Source organism: Teleopsis dalmanni, chromosome 1 (genome assembly GCF_002237135.1).
Source record: "Teleopsis dalmanni isolate 2A chromosome 1, ASM223713v2, whole genome shotgun sequence".
In the NCBI taxonomy this organism is placed as follows: Eukaryota; Metazoa; Arthropoda; class Insecta; order Diptera; family Diopsidae; genus Teleopsis; species Teleopsis dalmanni.
This window is the reverse complement of record NC_051846.1, coordinates 187,040,130-187,059,433: the sequence shown is the minus strand read 5'-3', so window position 1 is coordinate 187,059,433 and position 19,304 is coordinate 187,040,130. Positions and strand designations below refer to the sequence as shown.

Here is a 19,304-nt window from a genome sequence, read left to right as displayed (position 1 = left end):
TAAACGTTATATGTAAAAATATATAATTTCATATTAAAACAATATAATGAAACAATAATTTGAATTTGAAAAATAAATTTATAAAATATTATTATTTTTCACAAATAAACAATAAAAATATATTTATTATTTATTTTAGGAACTTGATTATGTCCATATTTTAGTTAGTTCAAGGTTATTAATATTTTTAATCTTTTTAATGACATGTTTTCACAAAAAAAAAAAATAGCAAAATCTTAAATTGGGCGCATAAGATCTCATGAGCCGCAGCTCATACTCTTGCTCACGTGCGTGAGCCCATTTATAACTTAATGGCGGCTCTTGCTCGTGAGCGTGAGCTCTGTAGTTGGGCTCGCTCATGAGCGTGAGCCATCGTATGAAAAGAGTTTTTTGCCGGCTCATGAGCCGTGAGCAGAATGAGCCGAAATGAGCCGCTCATGGGTACGCAAATACGAACTCTGCTAATTATACTAATTAACTTAATACAAAAAAAAAAATGATTTTTGGATACAAAATTTCATTTTGTGCCACATTATAACTTTGTGTACTTTCAAATTAACTTATAAAAGTCACTTAATAAAAATGTGTCAAAATACACATTTTATTTTTATAGACACTATGTGTCTATATCGATTATATGGTATATATGTTACTTCAATATAACCAGGTGCTCATTTTGCTGTTCATAATAATCTAGCTGCAGATATCAGCAGCTAATAAAAGTCTAGTACAGTAGTAGTATAATTTGCTGTAAGGCAACCGCCTAAAATTGCTTATAATTACCATGTACGGAAACACCTTCCAAAAATGATATTTGTTTATAGTACCTATGTGCATGCCTGTTAGATGTAACTGGCTTATAATCGTTATAATCACTGGGATTTATGTGCAGCAGGGATATGCGATCAATATGAAATTACTTCAGTATTGCATAAAAGTTGTGTGTTAGTTGCAGAAGATTAACGTTGACATTGTGTTGAAATATTAGTAAAGTTGACAAAATTACATTTAGACTAAAATATGCAAATGCATGCAAACAACGATATTCATAGTCATATACATATATACTTCTTTACATATATTTAAGTATAGTTAACTTATGGTAACTCTGCAGAACCTATGCAATTTAATTTCAACTTAGAGAATGCTTATTATATATGCATATGCGTTTCTATGCATATCTAAACATGTGAGGGAGGATGCGAATATATATTTCACTGCAATACATTGCTCACTGCTAGTGAATATAATTTACATTGTATGCGCATAAATAAAATGCATCAGTCAATCACATTATAATGCACTATTTCATTCCGAAGGCAGGCATGACATATTATACGTATATTAACTTCAGTAGCTTCTTGCCACAACCTGGCCGAGTACCATAACTGGAACTGGAACTATGTGAAAATATTTTTGCGGATTTCGTGTTTTGTTTATTTTTTACTTTTTTTTTTTAATTTTATTTTTACTTTTATTTTGAGTTTTTACTTTTATTTTTCATTCAATGCAACTTGCATATGTAAATTGCATACATTGGCACTGTGCTATTTTAATCCTTTTGGCTTATGTTTTGCTTTCGCGTCCCCACAGGTTGAGTCTTTTGCAATATCCTTTCTTATTTTTTCCATTCTTGTTTTTTTTTTGTTTTTCACTTAAAACCTATAAGACCCCTTCATATATCCTTTTGATTTATGGTCGTACTGCTGTGTTGCAACTGCATTTATAATGCTTCCGCTTAAACGCACACCAACCTATAAATGTGTATACGCATGACTTTGTATGAATGTATTGATGTATATTCAGCACATACACATAAATACATTTGCATAAATGCATATCCTGTTTTGAATTCATTTTGAGTTTCTGCAGTTGCATTTTTTGTGAAATTTATTTCATTTTTGCTTTACAAAATTTTTAACACCTAAAAATGTTCAACGCATCACGGAGCCTTAAATAAATAAATAAAATTTAGTTTGTAGAGTCAAATTAAGTTACTCAAGTCATGAATTCCGAATTTCCATTGGGGTTAATAAAGTAAATATTTACATATATTTATGAATTATTTGTTCTGTAAAAGCTGTTGATTTTTATCATTACTACCTTATTTTGACAATTGTATACAATATCCTTTCAGTTTAAATTGTGATTTAATGAGTGTTCATAATATACAGGGTATTATTCACATAATAAAAGAGGTATTACCTCTGGAGTTCAAAAAATCAAAAAAAATTTATGAGGTAGACGGGGTTGCTTTTCGGCATTAATAGAGAAATGAGAAATATAATATGCTGAAGAGAACTATATAAAAAGAAATATTTGAGTAATATAAAGAAACTGAAGTAAGTAAGAAAAAATTAAATAAAACCGAATAACTTTAATTATTCAGTGTTTTATTTAGAGAGCAAAATATAACACTAGTCTAAACTAAGGCAAACTATGTTTTAGATACTTAAGAATTTATTATTAATTATTACAAAAAATAGTGTACTCTATTGACAATATAATCTATAGATAACATTCCTAAAAATATACTTTGTAGTATAAGCACTCCTGATACAATTCTAGTTATGCCTTTATGCAAATTTTTTTGTTTTTTTTTTACTATTCTTGGTTGAGTCGCGCTTTGTGAGATGTAGCCGAACCTTGCTGATAATTCGAAACTTTGTGTTTCTTTTACAATTCTAAGTTAAAGCACTCTTTGTGAGATATAGTCCTTGCTGAAATGTTTACTATCTCTCACTGAAATGTTTGTTTACACAGGGTTTCAATATTGTCGATAAGATAATTTCACGATATATGATCGCATTAATTTCCAATTGAGATCAGAATGTTCTTAAGCGGCTATGGCAGCCTACATTGTTACTATCGGTACTACCTTCTTACTGATAGCCATCCATTAGTGGACATTTTTAAAAAACCTTTCTGAAAAAAGTATGCTTGTTGTTTGTTTGCTTGTCGGCAATACAATTCGGTATCCCAGTACTTTTGGCTCTACAAAAGATTGCTTTGGCTAGTCACATTTAATCTTTATTGTTGTTGTGGTGTAAGCTAGTTTTTAAGAACTTCAAAGGCTTTACTTTAAGCCTATGTTGCAATATTTTTTTTGTACACTTTGAGCGAATATATTCAGCTCGGTAGACAGTTTTATGTCATTGCAACGGGGATTACGTAAAATCCAATTTTCAACTTTTCAAACCATTTTTTGTCCATGTTTCTGATCATTTTCGACCACCAAGTTAGCCTTTTGCAATTTTGTTAATATTACAGTAACAAGATATGGTTCAGGATAGAAATGATTTATACATCTTTAGGTGTTATAGTACTCTAACAATATCTACTTTTAGTTTTCCTGTCAAATGTAGAGCAGAGATTTTTTTTAAATAGAAAAAGTTCGAAGAAATTATTTAGTATATACTCTACTATACATTGAATACTGTAGTTATTATTTTTTTGGTTAAATTTTTATAATAACGCTAGATTATAGTTTTTTAATCAAAAATCTTCTATAAAAATATTTTTTTTTTTTAAGATTGATTTATGTCTTATAAATATCAAGTACCTATTCGCAATAAATTTTTCCAATATCCGCTATTTTGAATTTCTTTTGTCTTAACATATAATTATATTACAGTGTTTTCCTGCAATATAAATCACCACATTTTGTATCACCTACCAGTCGATGTTCAGTTCGCTTCGGTCTATTAAGTTTAAATCCATTTCCCTTCAATTTTTTTTTCTGCAACTTAACGCGGGCATAAATCATTTTGATGGGCGACCTTTAAATATGAAAATGTAGCGGAAATGTGGAAAAATTAAAAAAAAATTAAAACAAAATTAAAACAAAATTAAAACAAAATTAAAAAAAATTAAAAAAATTTAATAAAACGATATAAAAATCAAATCAATGTTAAATACAAATAAAATATTGCGTACTTCTCCGACACTTTATGAATCCAATAAATAATAAACAGTTGTTGAAATGTTATCATATTTTGCTTAAAACAATAACTTTTTTTTAATTATAACAATATAAACAATAAATTTATTAATATATATATATATTCTTGTACCAGAAACTATATGAGAAAAGAAAAACTCAATTACAAGCTCACAAGAAAGCAATCTTTATTAGACAAATTAACTTAGTTTCTTTAGTAGAGTAGTTCTCTTAATTATACTTTATCCTTTTTGTCGTGTCCCTTATGTATTTTTTTTTTTTTTTTTTTTTTTAAAATTGCGCTACAGAAGACATTTCAGCTGCAGTTTTTCATAGTGCAATCTTAATGCAATGGTGCATCATCAGCTGCTTTGATCTACCTTTGTGCTACTTTTGTGACTTAAGTTTTGCAGTTGGCAAGCTGTGCTGTGCTTCTCTTCATTAAGGATGAAGGCAGCGTGTGAAAGCTTGTCCACTCCTTGCTACTTAACACTAATGCTGTATGCTTGTTTCTTTCTATGTACCATAGTGATGAAAAAAAAAATTTAAGAAAAAAGGAAAAAAAAAATACTAATTTAAATTGTGGAATCTAGGAAGTACAACAAATCACATTTACGTACAGAGATAGAAATTTAGTACAGAAATTCTTAAATGTAGTTGAAATTTTTTGAAATGAAGATTGTAAATTACATGGCTTTATCTAATCAGAGAATTACGTTTTTTATTTCTACCAAAGAGCTTAATTAGTGCCAAGTTGGCAATTTTATAATCAAATAATTACACATTATTTTTAATTTTTAAAACATTTTCAGTTAAATTGCGTGTGAATTTGGAAAATTGAAAAACTGTTTGGCTTTCACTTTACTAAATTCCGACGACATACCATAGTGTCAAAGATTATTGCATTGAAACAATATTGCACATATGCACGTTCATGTTTTTGATACTTTATTGCTGTGTTCATTGTTTCACAACGATTAAAATTGTTCTCTAATAGAGGAGCATCAATGTATTTTTGCCTTTTCGCTCCTATCGTGCACCGAATTGTATACAATCGAATTATGTGTATCAGGATCATTTTGGCCAAATGCCCAGAAATGCACATGGGCACAGTCGTTCAAATATTTACACTTACCGTTTCTGCATATCCTGTGGGTAACATAAATGATGTGGTTTTTGGCTGTTGTGCAAATCCATAGAGAACAGAAAATAGCACTTTGTATTAAATTAAGCAAAATAAAAAAAAAAAACAAAAAAAAAATTTGGAAAATTTGGTATGGTAAGCATTTTACAAAGCATGTCCTGAATACCAGAAATGAAACGGAATAGCAATAAAATACATTACAGTCAAACTAAAAATGCTTAGTTTGCATTTGTACAGAATATTACCAAATGTAGATTTAGCATTTTTCATCTCTTCACCTTTATAACTTAGTTAAATGGTAATCTTTTGACATATTTGTTATGCATTTTAATAGTTCTAACAATTATTCCTGCCAAAACACATTAGTAATAGATTTTTGAAATACCTCAAAAAATAATTTTCTAAGGACGTCATTCTAAAATCTTTATATCTATAAATCTATATATAAATCTCTGTTTTAACAGAGATTTTTCGTTGATATTTTTGATAAAATTATATATTAGAAATATAAAAAAGAAAACAAAAAAAAAATGTTTTCTAAAGTCAATCTATTGAATATTATTGAATATTAAAAATTAATATTAAGATTAAAATTAATATTAATATTAAAAATAATATAAAATTTTTTTTATTATTAAAAATATTTATATCGAAAATTTTTGTTGACATTGTTTATAAAATTTTAAAATATTGGGGTATTTTAGAAATACATCTATATAAATTTTTTTAATATGGAAAATTGAAATTAATAAATAATAAAAGTTTATTGTTTTAATTTAGTACTGTTCAAAAGAGCTTAGAGGTATATAGTATCTATCAATCAGGCACTGCTACCAACTAACCATGTTCACTTTACTTGCTCACCAATTACTTTAGTGAGTTATTTTTGCAATTATGATGTCATATAATCATATTGAAGTGAGTTGATTTTTTGCAAAGTTATTTGTGAGCTATTCGTAATTTTTTGAGACGGCATGGCTTAGGTTAAGTTGGAGAGACAGCCTTTGCTCTAAAGCTCACTATGATAGAGTAATTGGAACTTTTTCTATATTTTAAGATAATATATATCCATACTATTTAAAGCTATCCATAATTTTAAAAATATATTGTTTATTTAGTAGAATAATATGCTTCTTTTTTTTACCGTACATAAATCTACGTAATTATTTTGGTATATAAGGGCGGTTTGATAAGTCAGTGACTTTTTGATATTCCGGCGCAGTTACTCCAATCTCGTGAATTTTTACGAAAATAGAAAAAAGTGAATTTCGTGTGCTGATTAAGCATTACTGGCCAAAATCTACGAATTTAGATAGGAACTCCTACCCCATCCAGCATATTCTCCAGATTTAACCCCCTGCGACTATTTTATGTTTCCAAACCTAAAGAAATGGCTAGGCGGTAAGAGATTTGTGTCGAATGAAGAAGTCATTACCGAAACAAATGCGTATTTTGAGAGCTTTGAGAAAACCTATTATTTGGAGGGAATAAGAAAATTAGAAAAACGCTGGACTCAATATATCGAGTTAAAAGGTGATTATGTAGAAAAATAAAATGTTTATTTGCCGTTTATTAAAAATTTCTTTTATTCAAAAAGTCACTGACTTATACATTGTTAGCCCTCGTATACATTGTTAGATTTTCTGAAGGTGACCATATGAAATGTCATGATTATAAATTTAAAGAGTTATGCATCTGTTAAGTTAATTGTGGTAGTTATTATTTTACAAATAATTCTTATAATTTTTATTTATACACAAAATGAATAAATTTTAAATTTAAATTCAAAATTTTAAAGCGACTTTCTTTTCTTTTGTTAACTTTATATAAAAGTTTTCAATTACAACAAAGGATACTGACAGTTGTTTACAGATTATTTTATTTTTGGAATTTATCTTCTATATATCAGTCGCGAAAGTCAGAATAAGTTTTTTTATTTTTCTTTTCTTGCAATGCCAAATAAAGTTACAAAGTTTCAAGACTTCTAATTCCAGAAATATATTGCATACATGGAAAAACACATACAAAGCGTAATAAACTCAAGTACTGCGTAACAGATGTTGTAGACATATTTACGAAATTAGTTTTAATAAAGATATAAACTTTTTCTAAATTAAAATGAAAATTGTCTTAATGAAAAGTTAAGTTTAACAGGGACAAAGAACGAGGAAATAAAAAGTTGGTGAAGTGCACTGTGTAAAGAATAACATTTTGCTCTTTACTCTCTACTGCTTTCAAAATATCACTATTGGCTTTAAAACACCTTTTACATTGGTAATTGATGATCGGAATGTCATCACATTTGATAAATATAATATATATCATATGGGTACGACGGTATGAACTTTATTATCATTATGTCAGGATTAACAACTTAAATAAAAGCATGAAATACATATATAATTAACATGGATATTGCTGTGTCTTAAATGTCTTTCACTTTTTTCTTTTATCCTTATATTAGGATAGGGCCTTAGCAATTCTTTTGTATCCAACTTTGTGTAATGCTTCCCGGTAGATGTCTTTTCAACTACAATTTTTCTCTGCAGTTTTAGTTGGCACTCTAAAGGTGGCGAGTCTCATGTTATCCCACGAATTTTTCGTTAGGCCTATGAAGGTTTTGATCAAACGACATTTACGGCTACAGAAAAATAGTCGTTTAATAGCTCTAACAAAAAAAAAAAAATATGTGCGATTTCTGTATTCTAAGTTAATATAAAAAACAATAATACTTTATTCCAAGTCTTAATTACGAATGTCATATTATTTTTAACGATAAGCACTCCTTATATCATGAGCGAAAATCTTTTAATTAAACCTCTGCATATTGTGGTGGTCAATCAAGTCTCATTTGCGGTTTCAAATAAGAATTTTTTATAGCTTTAGCAAAAAACAAGAAATTACGTGGAAACTAATTACTTTCAATAAAGTTAATATGGCTTGTTTTGTACTTAAATTAATACAAGAACTAACAACAAATAAATTGGTTGTTTTTTTTCAAAATCAGAATTTTTATTTATTGTAAAAAGATTTTCTATTTGCCGTGGTAAAGACTGTGCTTATTTGCACTAATTAACTACTGCATGTATTTATACAATTCTTATGAAAAAAAAGTATCTATATTCATTACAGTTTCCAGGCACACAATTATTTCATCTGTCGGTACGAATAACAATAAAAACCCAGCTATTTGTTTTATTAACTAGTTCCGCTCTTCTACGAATGAGTATACTAGTTTAGCTTAAATAGCTGCACTGCATTAATTAATTTCAACATTTTACAACACAGTAACATACCTCAAGGCTAAGAACTAAGTTTCCGGCTTGTCAACACTTTTATCCCATAGCGCAGCTGACACATATAGTAAGCATATAGTGTGCATACATTTCCATACATAAATCTTTTTAATTATTTATTTCTAGTTTTACCGAGTCACAAGCCAAGTAACTTTTATATATTGATGTGTCATACTATGTCACAGTGACATACACAATATATAATTATAGTAATGCGCCTTAAAGTATGCTATATAAAAGCAAACTTTTTCTATTAAATTTTATTTAAAGCTAGTGAATTTTTTTTAAGTTCTCAGTTCAACACTTTAATGTAGGTTTTTTTTTTGTTAATAAAATAAGAGCTCAACTCATTTATTTTAATACATTTACACACACTCATACATATTTAAAGTATCCTTGTAATCCAAAAAACATAAAAGCCAAATAAATATGTGCACGCAACACACATTTCAAAAGGCACAAATAAATTTAAAGACATTGCATCCTTACTGCATTCAACCGAAAACTTACAAGTCACTTCATTCAACCAAAAAAGAAAACTTACAGATACTAGACGACTTGTTTGTGGGCACAGGAATTCAGTAAAAAATTTCGAATAGATGTGTAGTTACTAAAAAAGTAACAAAAGCAAATATTTTAGCTTTCCTATTTGTAGTTTGTAGTTTGGCTATGAATACTTGAAATGTGTATCTTTGAGTGTCCCTTGCAATCTAAGCTTTTAGCTTTCTGTTTTATGCTGTTTAGTTAAACACAAACTACTAAGAAAAACTAGTAAAGATGCGGAAGTAGATTTTATTTTTGTGCAAAAAAAGTATTTTTTCATATGCGGGTATTTGTGTCTTCTTTCACATTAGTAGCTGTGTTTGTTGTATCGCAATTGCTGTATAAAAGTGACCTAATACCTTGAGCCTTACACATGTATCACCCACGTTTAAACAAATATGGCTTGACTTCTTTTATGTTTTTTAAATAAATTTACTAATATTTTTTATCTATTCTTTATGTCTTTAATGTTTTAGAATTCTTTTTTGTTTTGTCTGATTTAAAATTCTTACTCTACAGTTTTTGTTTCTTTATGCAATGGAATTCATTTTTGTGCTGAAACTTTATTATTTGACGTCTTTTTTCGTATGCATATTTCTTGCGAACGGGCTTAAGGCACACAGGAGGCCCTATGTATGCGTCTTCACATCATCCACCCATCCTTATTTCGATTCATACTTATTTTATAACGTCTTGAATTTACTGTAGCTTTCAGTGTTCTGCACGCTTAAGTCTTTTATGGGTTTTTGTGCCATAATTTTGCTATTTGAAATATTTTATTGCATTTCAATTTGGCAAAATGACTGAATTTAATTAAAATTTGATTTTATCAGCATTTTGCTATTTGATATTGGTATGTTGGTAGTTATACTACGAGTATTCTGGCTTTGCTTTCTGCATTTTAAATTTGAATTTATATAAGAAAATATTTTGCCTAATTGCAGTGTTTTGCTTGAAGCCGGAAAATAATTTCATTTTCGGCATGAACTGGATCCGTTAATTTATGTGACTGCAATTTTGAAAATCACATTTCGTAAATCAATTCAAAATAAGTTCTCTTCTAGTTTTAGAAATTTCGCAAATAATTTGGCAAGTTTTTGCACACAACTGTGCCTAAAAACTTTCTTGGTATGAATGTTGCTTATGCAAATTTTCAATAAATATCCTTGCTGTCTTCTATGGCCCCAGACGTTCTCGAATACAAATTGAAGCGTAAATATAGTGCAGTATTTGTAGAAAAACAACATATTTAATGCGAAAAAAACTAAAGAAACCTAAACTTTAATTACTATGTCTCTTTTAGTTTAGTATCCACCCAATAAGTAATGTATATAAATTTATATTTCAAAATGTTGGAGCATTCGAGCTATCAGATAGAATGGTCTTACATATTGCACAGTATTAAATACCGATGACAACAACAATTATATTACATGTGACATTTATAGTTATAATTCAAATGAACTAATTAAGATTAATATATTATTTGTATAAAGTAGTGCAACTTAACTACCTCATAAAATTATATAAAAACCGTAGCATAAACACTTAATTCGACAAAATATCTTATTTTTCATATGTAATTAACATTATGCACATTTATAGCACAAAAGTGCACTACAAAGCACTCTTTATTTCATATTGAGTTAGTAAAGTATAAAGTAAAGGATTTGCTTATGATATAGATTGTCTATAGTTTCATATATATAAACTACTAAACTTGCAGAACTTAATCGCTCCTGATATGGTTTATATCTTTTTTTGTAATCCATTTATTTTATTACAATTTGTCAGATATGAATGACAATAAGTAATATATATTAATAAGAATCGTAATAATAGTTATTACGCTCTAAAAAAAAGAAAGCCACGTATGGACTATGTCCAGTGACATATCCATATATACTTAAAATAGGAATGTATGTATATGTAACATATCTAAAACGTCTCTCGATGTTTTTCTTTTTGTTAGTTTTGTAAAAGTGTTGAAGGGGGATATTAGGTGTGTAACCAGCGGGTTTGGATGCATATATATGCGATGACCGTTATTCTTTGTAATACGAGATATTTCTTCCTTAATTGTCGGAACACGTATTTGTTTATGCAGCGGTTCATTCGTTATATACCAAGGTGCATTTGTGATCATTCGTAGTGTTTTAGATTGAAAACGCTGAATAAGTGTCAAGTATGAGTCTGCTGCAGTATACCATAATTGGGCTTCATAACTCCATATAGGTTTTAGTGCAGTTTTGTATATAAGCAGCTAATTGTCGAGTGACAATTTGGAATTTTGGCTGAGGAATCAAAATAAGTTTCGCAATTTGAGACCCAAGGCTTTACGCTTTTTAAATATGTGTGGTTTCCAGGTTAGTTTCTACAGCTTGTGGTAATTGAGTATTGTTTATTCAAACAAGCGGGCACATACAACGTTTTGTAGTAAATGTTACCTGGACACATTCTGACTCATTTGGTTTGATACGTCAATTTTTCATCCAGAGAGCAACATTGTTAACGCAGGTTTGTAGTTTGGTGGAAGTACAAATTGGGTCACTGTCAACTGATAAAATAGTTGTGTCGTCTGCAAATGTACCGATAACACTCTCATCGGTAAGGGAAAGATCCGCAGTATATAGAAGATAAAGCATTGGTGCCATTATGCTGCCTTGAGGTAGTCCCGCATCCTATATCATGAAGTACTGTAGTTTCGTTTCCATAATTAATAAAAAAGTGCCTTGCCGAGGGGTATGATTTAATAAATATGAAAACATTTAGGGGTAAATTCAGTTGTAGTTTGAAAAGATGGCCCTCATGTCATACTCGATCAAAAACTTGTGAAATATCTATAAATGCCGCAGTGCAATATTCCTTACCATCTATCGCACTATAGATATGTCTAACAAGTCTATGAATTTGTGCAATTGTGCTATGTTTTTGGCGAAAACCGAATTGATGGTCAGGGATGAGTCTGTTTTGTTGAATAATCGGTGTAAGGCGCTTTAGAAACAGGATTTCCATTACTTTCGACAGGATCGGAAGTAGACTTATTGGGCGATATGATTTTTTGACGTCTTCTAGGCTTTTCCCTTGTTTCGGTATAATGGAAATATGCGCTATCTTTCACTATGGCGGAATAAACCCCCATATTATCATAGCGTTAAATCGATGAGTGAGAAATACTAATTTTTTTAGTGATAGCTGCTGCAGGGCAGTTTCGCTAACATATTAACTTCGCTATTACATCCCTAACTTTATTATTGAAATATCTTTTAATTGGAAGTTCTAATTGGTAAGGCTCTTGTAGAAAATTTATTCTTTGTTTCATGATATCTGGCATATTTTAATTATCATTTGGTTTGAACACCTGGTCCAAATGTAACGCGACTCTGCTTTTTCAATATCGCTCAATATCGCCCATGAGTTGTCTATTTTGCGTATTGGTGGTTGATAAGCAATTGGTCTGTTAAATTTGTCCTTCCTTGGATTCTCACTGTTTAAGTAACAAATTAAAAAATTAACTATTTATTATATTTGCTAATTCTAACAAGCGGACTGTGTAGAATTTGCCATGAGGCAGAGGTGCTGGAATTCATCAATCACTTTCAATGTTTTTGTTAACGATGAAGCGATTTCAATGTCCACCAAATTGTTTCTTCACTGGAATGGCATTAATAAGAAAAGTAAATTGATTGGATTTATTTAACTTCATAAAATTTCGTTAATAAATCATTTCAATACCAGGTAATAATGAAAAGTAAGGTTAGTGTAGCTTAATTCTTCTTGGCAATTTTGAGGAGATCACAATTACCATTAGATGCCTTTGAGTAGATGAGTTGATCTTTAAGTAAACATGCACCTTAAGAACTGCTTACTTTTAATTTGATTCAAATATTTTCCACAAAATATTCCTCTAGATAAGACTAGGTTATTTTATACCAGTGATTCTAGAGAGGTACAGCGGCCTATTGTCCCCTTGTATAGGTGAATAAAAACTTAAAGGTTTATAACTCATATCTTGAATAATTATTTAATATTTTATTTCCACAATTTTCTTAAATTTTATTTTCCCTTATCCTATAATTTAGTTTCCGTTCCACTTCAGCGATTTATGTCAGTCCTTTTAAATTGTTTTACAGATAAGTATACTTGATAAGAAGAACCCAATATTCGCTTATTTATGTAGCACTACTAACGCATTCAAATAATTTTATAACATTTTCATCCGTAAAGCTTTCTTGTATTAACTATCATCCTATTCTACTCTTCCATAATTTTGTTGTACTCATAACCTAACTGGTTAAGTGAACTATACTGTGTTAGCAGAATTTATTTATGTATTTATGAGTATCTTCCCATTGCTTATATGAGTTATGCTGTAGATGTTGTCTTCATAAAGCATTTCCTTCCTTTCTTAGCAAAACAAACAAATTCATCACATGTGCACATAGCCAAGAATTCCTTGAAAATGAATGAAAATAAACAAAAACTAAGAAACATACAAACATACAAACCGACTGATAGACAGATATAGATACGGGACAAGACTGTTTGGAAAAATAAGACCATTATAATTCGATTTGTGGACTACTTTCCTGCACAAGTAACTTTGTTGACAATATGGAAGATAGTAATGACGCCATTGCCATTGCCCCCACTGCTCAGTGGTGACTGCTCAAAAGGATACAAATAACATTGGCAAGTTGGTTGCAATGATTTACAAAGGATCCGATGAAATTAAATTGCAACGGTGACAGATGCACGAAAGTTGTACAAATAAAAAAATAAAATTTCTTAAAAATATACATGCAATAAATTAAAATGCAAATTTTTATAACAAGAGTAGCTTGAAATAATTTTTTAAAAATATTTTGAAACATATGCAAGTAAATAAAATATTCCAGTAAAAAGTTATAAAATTACCGAAAGGATAATGAAGAAGGATGCTAACAAAACTTTTGTTGTCGTTCTTAAAAATAAAATCATTTGAAGGGAAAAAGGAATAGCATTGAGAAAAAAAAAGTTTATTTAAAGTTTGTTTAGATGAAGTCAAAAACCTTGAAATTTGTTGGATTCATACTATAAACTACAAACCTTTAACAATAATTGATATAAAAATTTTTATTTTAAAGTTTTAATTGTAATTTTTATTATTTAAATGATTGAAATTATTTATTTTTTTTTTCAGGTTGATGGTCAGAAATATATGGGCCAAGGACGCAGTAAAAAAATTGCACGTATCGAAGCTGCAGCAACAGCATTACGCAGTTTTATACAATTTAAGGATGGAGCCGTTTTATCGCCCCTTAAGCCCACTTGTAATTTGGATTTTACAAGCGATGAACATTTGGAAAATGGTAGCGTTTTTAAAATTAATTATCTAAGTAAAGCTGAGCTTGTTGCCATATATGATGAATATGCTGCCTACTTTAAAAAGCTAAAAAACCTGATCCCGTCCGATAATTTAACAGTTAGCATGACAAGCAAGTATTTTTGTTTTTTGTTTTTTAATTTAATATAATTTTTTTTCCTTTTATTAATTATTTTATTATTTTACTTTACATTTATTTATTATTACTTAATATTATTAATTTAGTTCTATCTTGTTTGTATGGTTTATCGTAAATAATCTACTTTAACTTGAGTGTGATATCCATAATTGTTACAATAATAGAATTGAAAAACAAGCCAATTTAAGGGTAATTAAAGGGTTTAAAGTATAAAATATTTACAAAAACATTAATCTATAATTTAATATAAATATTAGTATTACAAAAGTATAAAATATCTTTTATAAAAGATCAGAAAAATTACTCACTATACAAAAGTATTTATACAAGTAAAATAAATAAAAAGCAAAAAAATCATGAAACGATTAAAATTTCGACATCAACCTATGACCTTCGAAATAAGACTCATTCTATACAAAATAACCAAAGTAGCTTCAAAACTTCATCAGCGAAACTACTTTAGTGGCCACACTAGACTTAAAATATTGTTACTCAAAGAGGTCATTTTGAATTCGGGAATTGAAAAATATCTAATCAGATGAGATGATCAGATGAGAATTGCATTTGAATAAGCATTCTTTCGTTTAAGTTTTTGCACTGAATACTTTTTACATAGAATGTATATCTTCAATATCCAACTCTATATATACCAAACTGCTGTTGGAGATTACATGGTATTGTGAATTTTTTTAAGTGAGGTCAGATCTTAATCATTACTTCGATTTGACAATGTAATGTTTTTTTTTTTTTTTTTTAAACTTCATTTTATTAAATACAATCTATTCTATTCATGAATAATAAGTACTACTTATGGCAATAACAATATATGATTGGCATGTACGGGACTACCCAGTGGTAATCACCGCCTTATGAAGAATTACAATTTTTAGAATCTGCTCGGCAAATCCGAAGTTGCATAGCGTATTAATCTACGAATGTTAAAAGCATCCCTCGTTAGGCCTGCGGCAAGGGGGTTAGGATGAACTACCAGTCGTGAGTGATAGTTGCTGCTTATCTGCTGTATTGACTCGTACACAGTAGGAATGCCAAGATCATGATGTAGGACGTTATTCGGGATAAACCATGGGGCGTTGGCGCAGATACGTAGTATTTTTGATTGAAACCTCTGAATCATATCTAGGTTTGACTTCGCTGCTATACCCCAGATGGGTATACCGTACGTCCAGATTGGCTTTAAGACGACCTTGTATAAAAGTATTTTATTTTGTAGCGATAATTTGGATTTGGGATTAAGTAGCCAGTAAAGTGAGCGTAGCTTTAGTCCTAACTGCTTCCTTTTTGTAAAGATGTGGTGACGCCAATTTAGACGGCGATCAAAATGTACACCTAGATATTTGGCGTTTTCAGCTTGCGGCAATTCACGGCCATTCAGTCTAACGGAAGGGCAGGTACCGTGGCGGAGTGTAAAAGTAGTTTGAACTGATTTGTTATCGTTAGCTTCAATGTGCCAAATGTCTAGCCATGCGTTGACATCGTTCAGATTACTTTGCAAAAGTTGTGAAGCTACTACAGGATCTGCGTGTTTCGCCATCACTACAGTATCATCCGCAAATGTTGCAGTGTATGTTTTAGCCCTGAGTGGGAGATCTGCTGTGAACAGAGTATATAGAGTAGGACCCAACACACTTCCTTGGGGAACTCCAGCCTCTATTTGAAAAAGTTCAGTGTGACAGCTATTCATTTTAACCATAAAGTGCCGATCTAGTATATATGATTTTAAGACGGAGAAGTAGCTATGCGGGAGTTGTAACTTTAATTTGTAGAGAAGTCCAGTGTGCCATACTTTATCGAATGCTTGTGTTATGTCGATAAAGGCTGCTGTGCAGTATTCTTTATTTTCCAATGCAAGTCTTGCAAAGTTATATACTCTATTTACTTGTTCAATAGTAGAGTGATGTTCGCGAAACCCGAATTGGTGGTTGGGAATCAGACATCTATTTTCGATAACTGGCTTTAGACGTTTTAGGAATACTCTCTCAAATACTTTTGACAACACAGGAAGTAAGCTGATCGGTCTGTAAGATGTTGCAAGTTCGACGAGCTTACCGGGTTTTGGAATTAATATAATTTGAGCGACTTTCCATTGAGCTGGGTAGTGTTCACAGGTGCAAATTGCATTGAACAATTGGTTTATGAATTTAAAACCCACATCTGGTAGCTCATGTAGCACCTTTCCGGTTATCAGATCATATCCTGGAGCTTTTCTGGTTTTAATTTTGTTTTTATGACCCACTTTAATTCACGAGTCAAAGACCTAGGAATAGGAAAGTCTAATTGATGCGGTGTGTGAAGAAAAGCTTCAACTTCAGAGTCTTTCAGATTATTTTTTGAGCAGCGTGGCTGAAAGACTTTACCAAGATGCACTGCAAAAGTTTTCGCTTTATCAGCATCAGTTTTAGCCCATTGCCCATTACTCATCTTTATTGGTGGTATATGCGATGTTGGTGCATTAAGTATGCGTGTGGCTTTCCACAAGGAGTACTCAGTGGCCTCAGAGGGAGACAAGCTTGCTAAGTAAGTTGCAATGCTTGCATTTTTTCTTGCCTCTAGATTTATTTTGAGTTTTTTAGTGGCTACATTCAGGCGCCTCTTATCGTTAGGATCTCTCGTCATCTGCCAAACCCTACGTAATTTACGTTTTTCAAGTAGTTGTTCTTTGATATCCTTGTCTAGATGTACAGTCCTACAATTCTGTGTAGACGGAGTTGCAGACCAAGCTGCCTTTTGTACAATTTTGTTGAATTGTTCTACTGCGGCTTCAATGTCATGATTAGTTTTAAGAGGAATATGTGTCGAGAGGTGTTCGCTAATGTAACTACGGAAAATAGCCCAATCAGTTCTTTTATTGTGAAGTCTAAGTTCTGGAGTTTTTAAAACGATATTCGAATGAATTTCTAACAGAAGAGGAGAGTGGTCAGACGAAAGATCTAACGACGACCGCAAGGTTAGATTATTTATGGGTACACCCTTACAAATGCAAAAGTCAATGACATCTGGTGTTTTATTTAGATCTGTCGGCCAGTAAGTGGGTTCGCCAGTAGATAGGTGAAATAGGTTGCTTTCTTGTATCGTTTTTAATAGCTCGCGTCCTCTGGGTGTTATTAATCTTGAGCCCCAATGAGTATGCTTGGCGTTAAAGTCACCTGCTGCTACGAAATTGGGCCCGAGCGTTTTGAAATAATTTGCGAATTGATGACTTTTAATTGGTTGATTAGGTGGACAGTATATAGAGGCAATAGTTATTTCACCATATATATCTCGTACTGATATGGCTGTTGATTGTAGATAGTCTTCATTGTGATTGGTGAGAAATGAGTGGTCAATATTATTTTTTATGATTATTGCTGCGCCACCACGGGCGTTACCAGAAGGATGGTTTGCGTTGTACATTGTGTAATATGGAAGCCTCAGATAACTTCTTGATGTAAAGTGAGTTTCACTAATAAGCATAACATCAATGTTTTTGTCAAGAAGAAAAGTCTTAATTTCGCAAATGTGTTGGGTCAGCCCGTTAGCGTTCCAAATAGCTATATTTAGACTACTCATTATTTGGATGTATTAGCGACAAATGCGGTTAGGAGGTTGAGCATAGAGCTCATTTGTTCCATAACCGTTTTGAGCATTGATTTAAGCTCAGGAAAATCGTTTTGCTGAGCAGAGTTTACGTGCTCTTGAGTGTTTATATTGTTAGATTTAACAACATTTGCATACGTTTGGCTTGTTACATTCAATTTGGTGTTCTGTTGCCTTTCTGTATCAGTTGTTATTTTTCTACGTAGGGCTGGAAACGCTTTTTTCTGGAGTTGTTTGTAGACTGTGCACCCTTTATAGTTAGCCGGGTGATTACCTTCACAAAGAACACACCATACATCATTACCGGGGGATTTGCGTGGGCAATCTGAGGATAAGTGGTTTTCAGGGCATTTAACACAGCGTGGCATATGATTACAAAAATGTTTTGTATGACCATATCGTTGGCACCGAGTGCATTGCGGCAATTCGCGCTTCTTTTTAGGCGCTTCAATGGAAATTTTTGTGTGCAGCAAGTCAGTACAGTTGTAAATTGTTTTCACCTTGTCTGAGGGCTTTAGTCCAACGAAAAACAGAGGAAGTGGTTTTTTTGTAACACGATGTCGAATGTTACTGATATTGACTACTTCATGACAATGTAATGTGTTTAAATTTTAACAAAATGAGTGATAGATTTTTTGTTTTTGATTTTTAAAGCGTTTAAATAGTTTTTTGAATTATTGTATTGTATATAATATAATAAAGTTGATAAAATATTTTATAATAAATTAATATACAAAGCAAAAAGAGTTTCCCATACCGGGAATCGAACCCGGGCCTTCTGGGTGAAAGCCAGATATCCTAGCCACTAGACCATATGGGATAGGTGGAATGATTCATTCAGTGGTGGAGGGTATGGATTTTCAAAAATAATTTTATATATAATATATAAAATAATATATATTTTTATGATCAGAAACTATTTATAATTTTTTTATTTATTTATAAAAATATCTATTAAAATAATTAAAAATGTATCTATATACTGCATATTGCGTGAAATATTCGTTAATATTTAAAAATTTAAACAAACGGTGTTATAAGAATTCGCGAAGTATATATTATCAGATCAATTTATATCTGTTTCAGGTATCTCTGAGTTTTAAAATTTCATCTTGTTATATGAATTCATATGCGAAAGTTTTGCATTATATGTAAGTTTATTGTATTTCAAACTACGTTTACTACACAATGCTCAAATGTACGGTGCAGTAATAAAAAAATTTAGTCTTTAAGATCGATCAAATTTACTGATTCCTTATTTCGTGCGTTAAAACATAGTACTT

General features: G+C 30.8%; 2 protein-coding genes and 1 non-coding gene across 5 annotated transcripts in view; 1 reads left to right on the top strand and 2 right to left on the bottom strand.

Moving 5' to 3' along the window:
• Positions 1-19,304, bottom strand: part of LOC119670772 (glutamate receptor-interacting protein 1) — a 391,907-nt gene that overhangs the window by 290,132 nt on the left and 82,471 nt on the right. The window lies entirely within an intron of this gene.
• The window catches only part of LOC119670773 (double-stranded RNA-specific editase Adar-like), an 89,072-nt gene that overhangs the window by 57,397 nt on the left and 12,371 nt on the right, over positions 1-19,304 (top strand). For 2 of the 3 annotated variants that reach the window (XR_005251730.1, XM_038081176.1), the window contains exon 4: positions 14,106-14,400. Coding sequence is in view for 2 of the 3 variants with exons in the window: in XM_038081176.1 (XP_037937104.1) it covers positions 14,106-14,400 (295 nt within the window). In the remaining variant the exon portion in view is untranslated. The remainder of the gene's footprint in view (positions 1-14,105; positions 14,401-19,304) is intronic. The other variant, XM_038081177.1, reaches the window with a different exon arrangement.
• On the bottom strand, positions 18,770-18,841 carry Trnae-uuc. Its single transcript has one exon. It is a non-coding gene; the product is annotated as a tRNA-Glu (tRNA).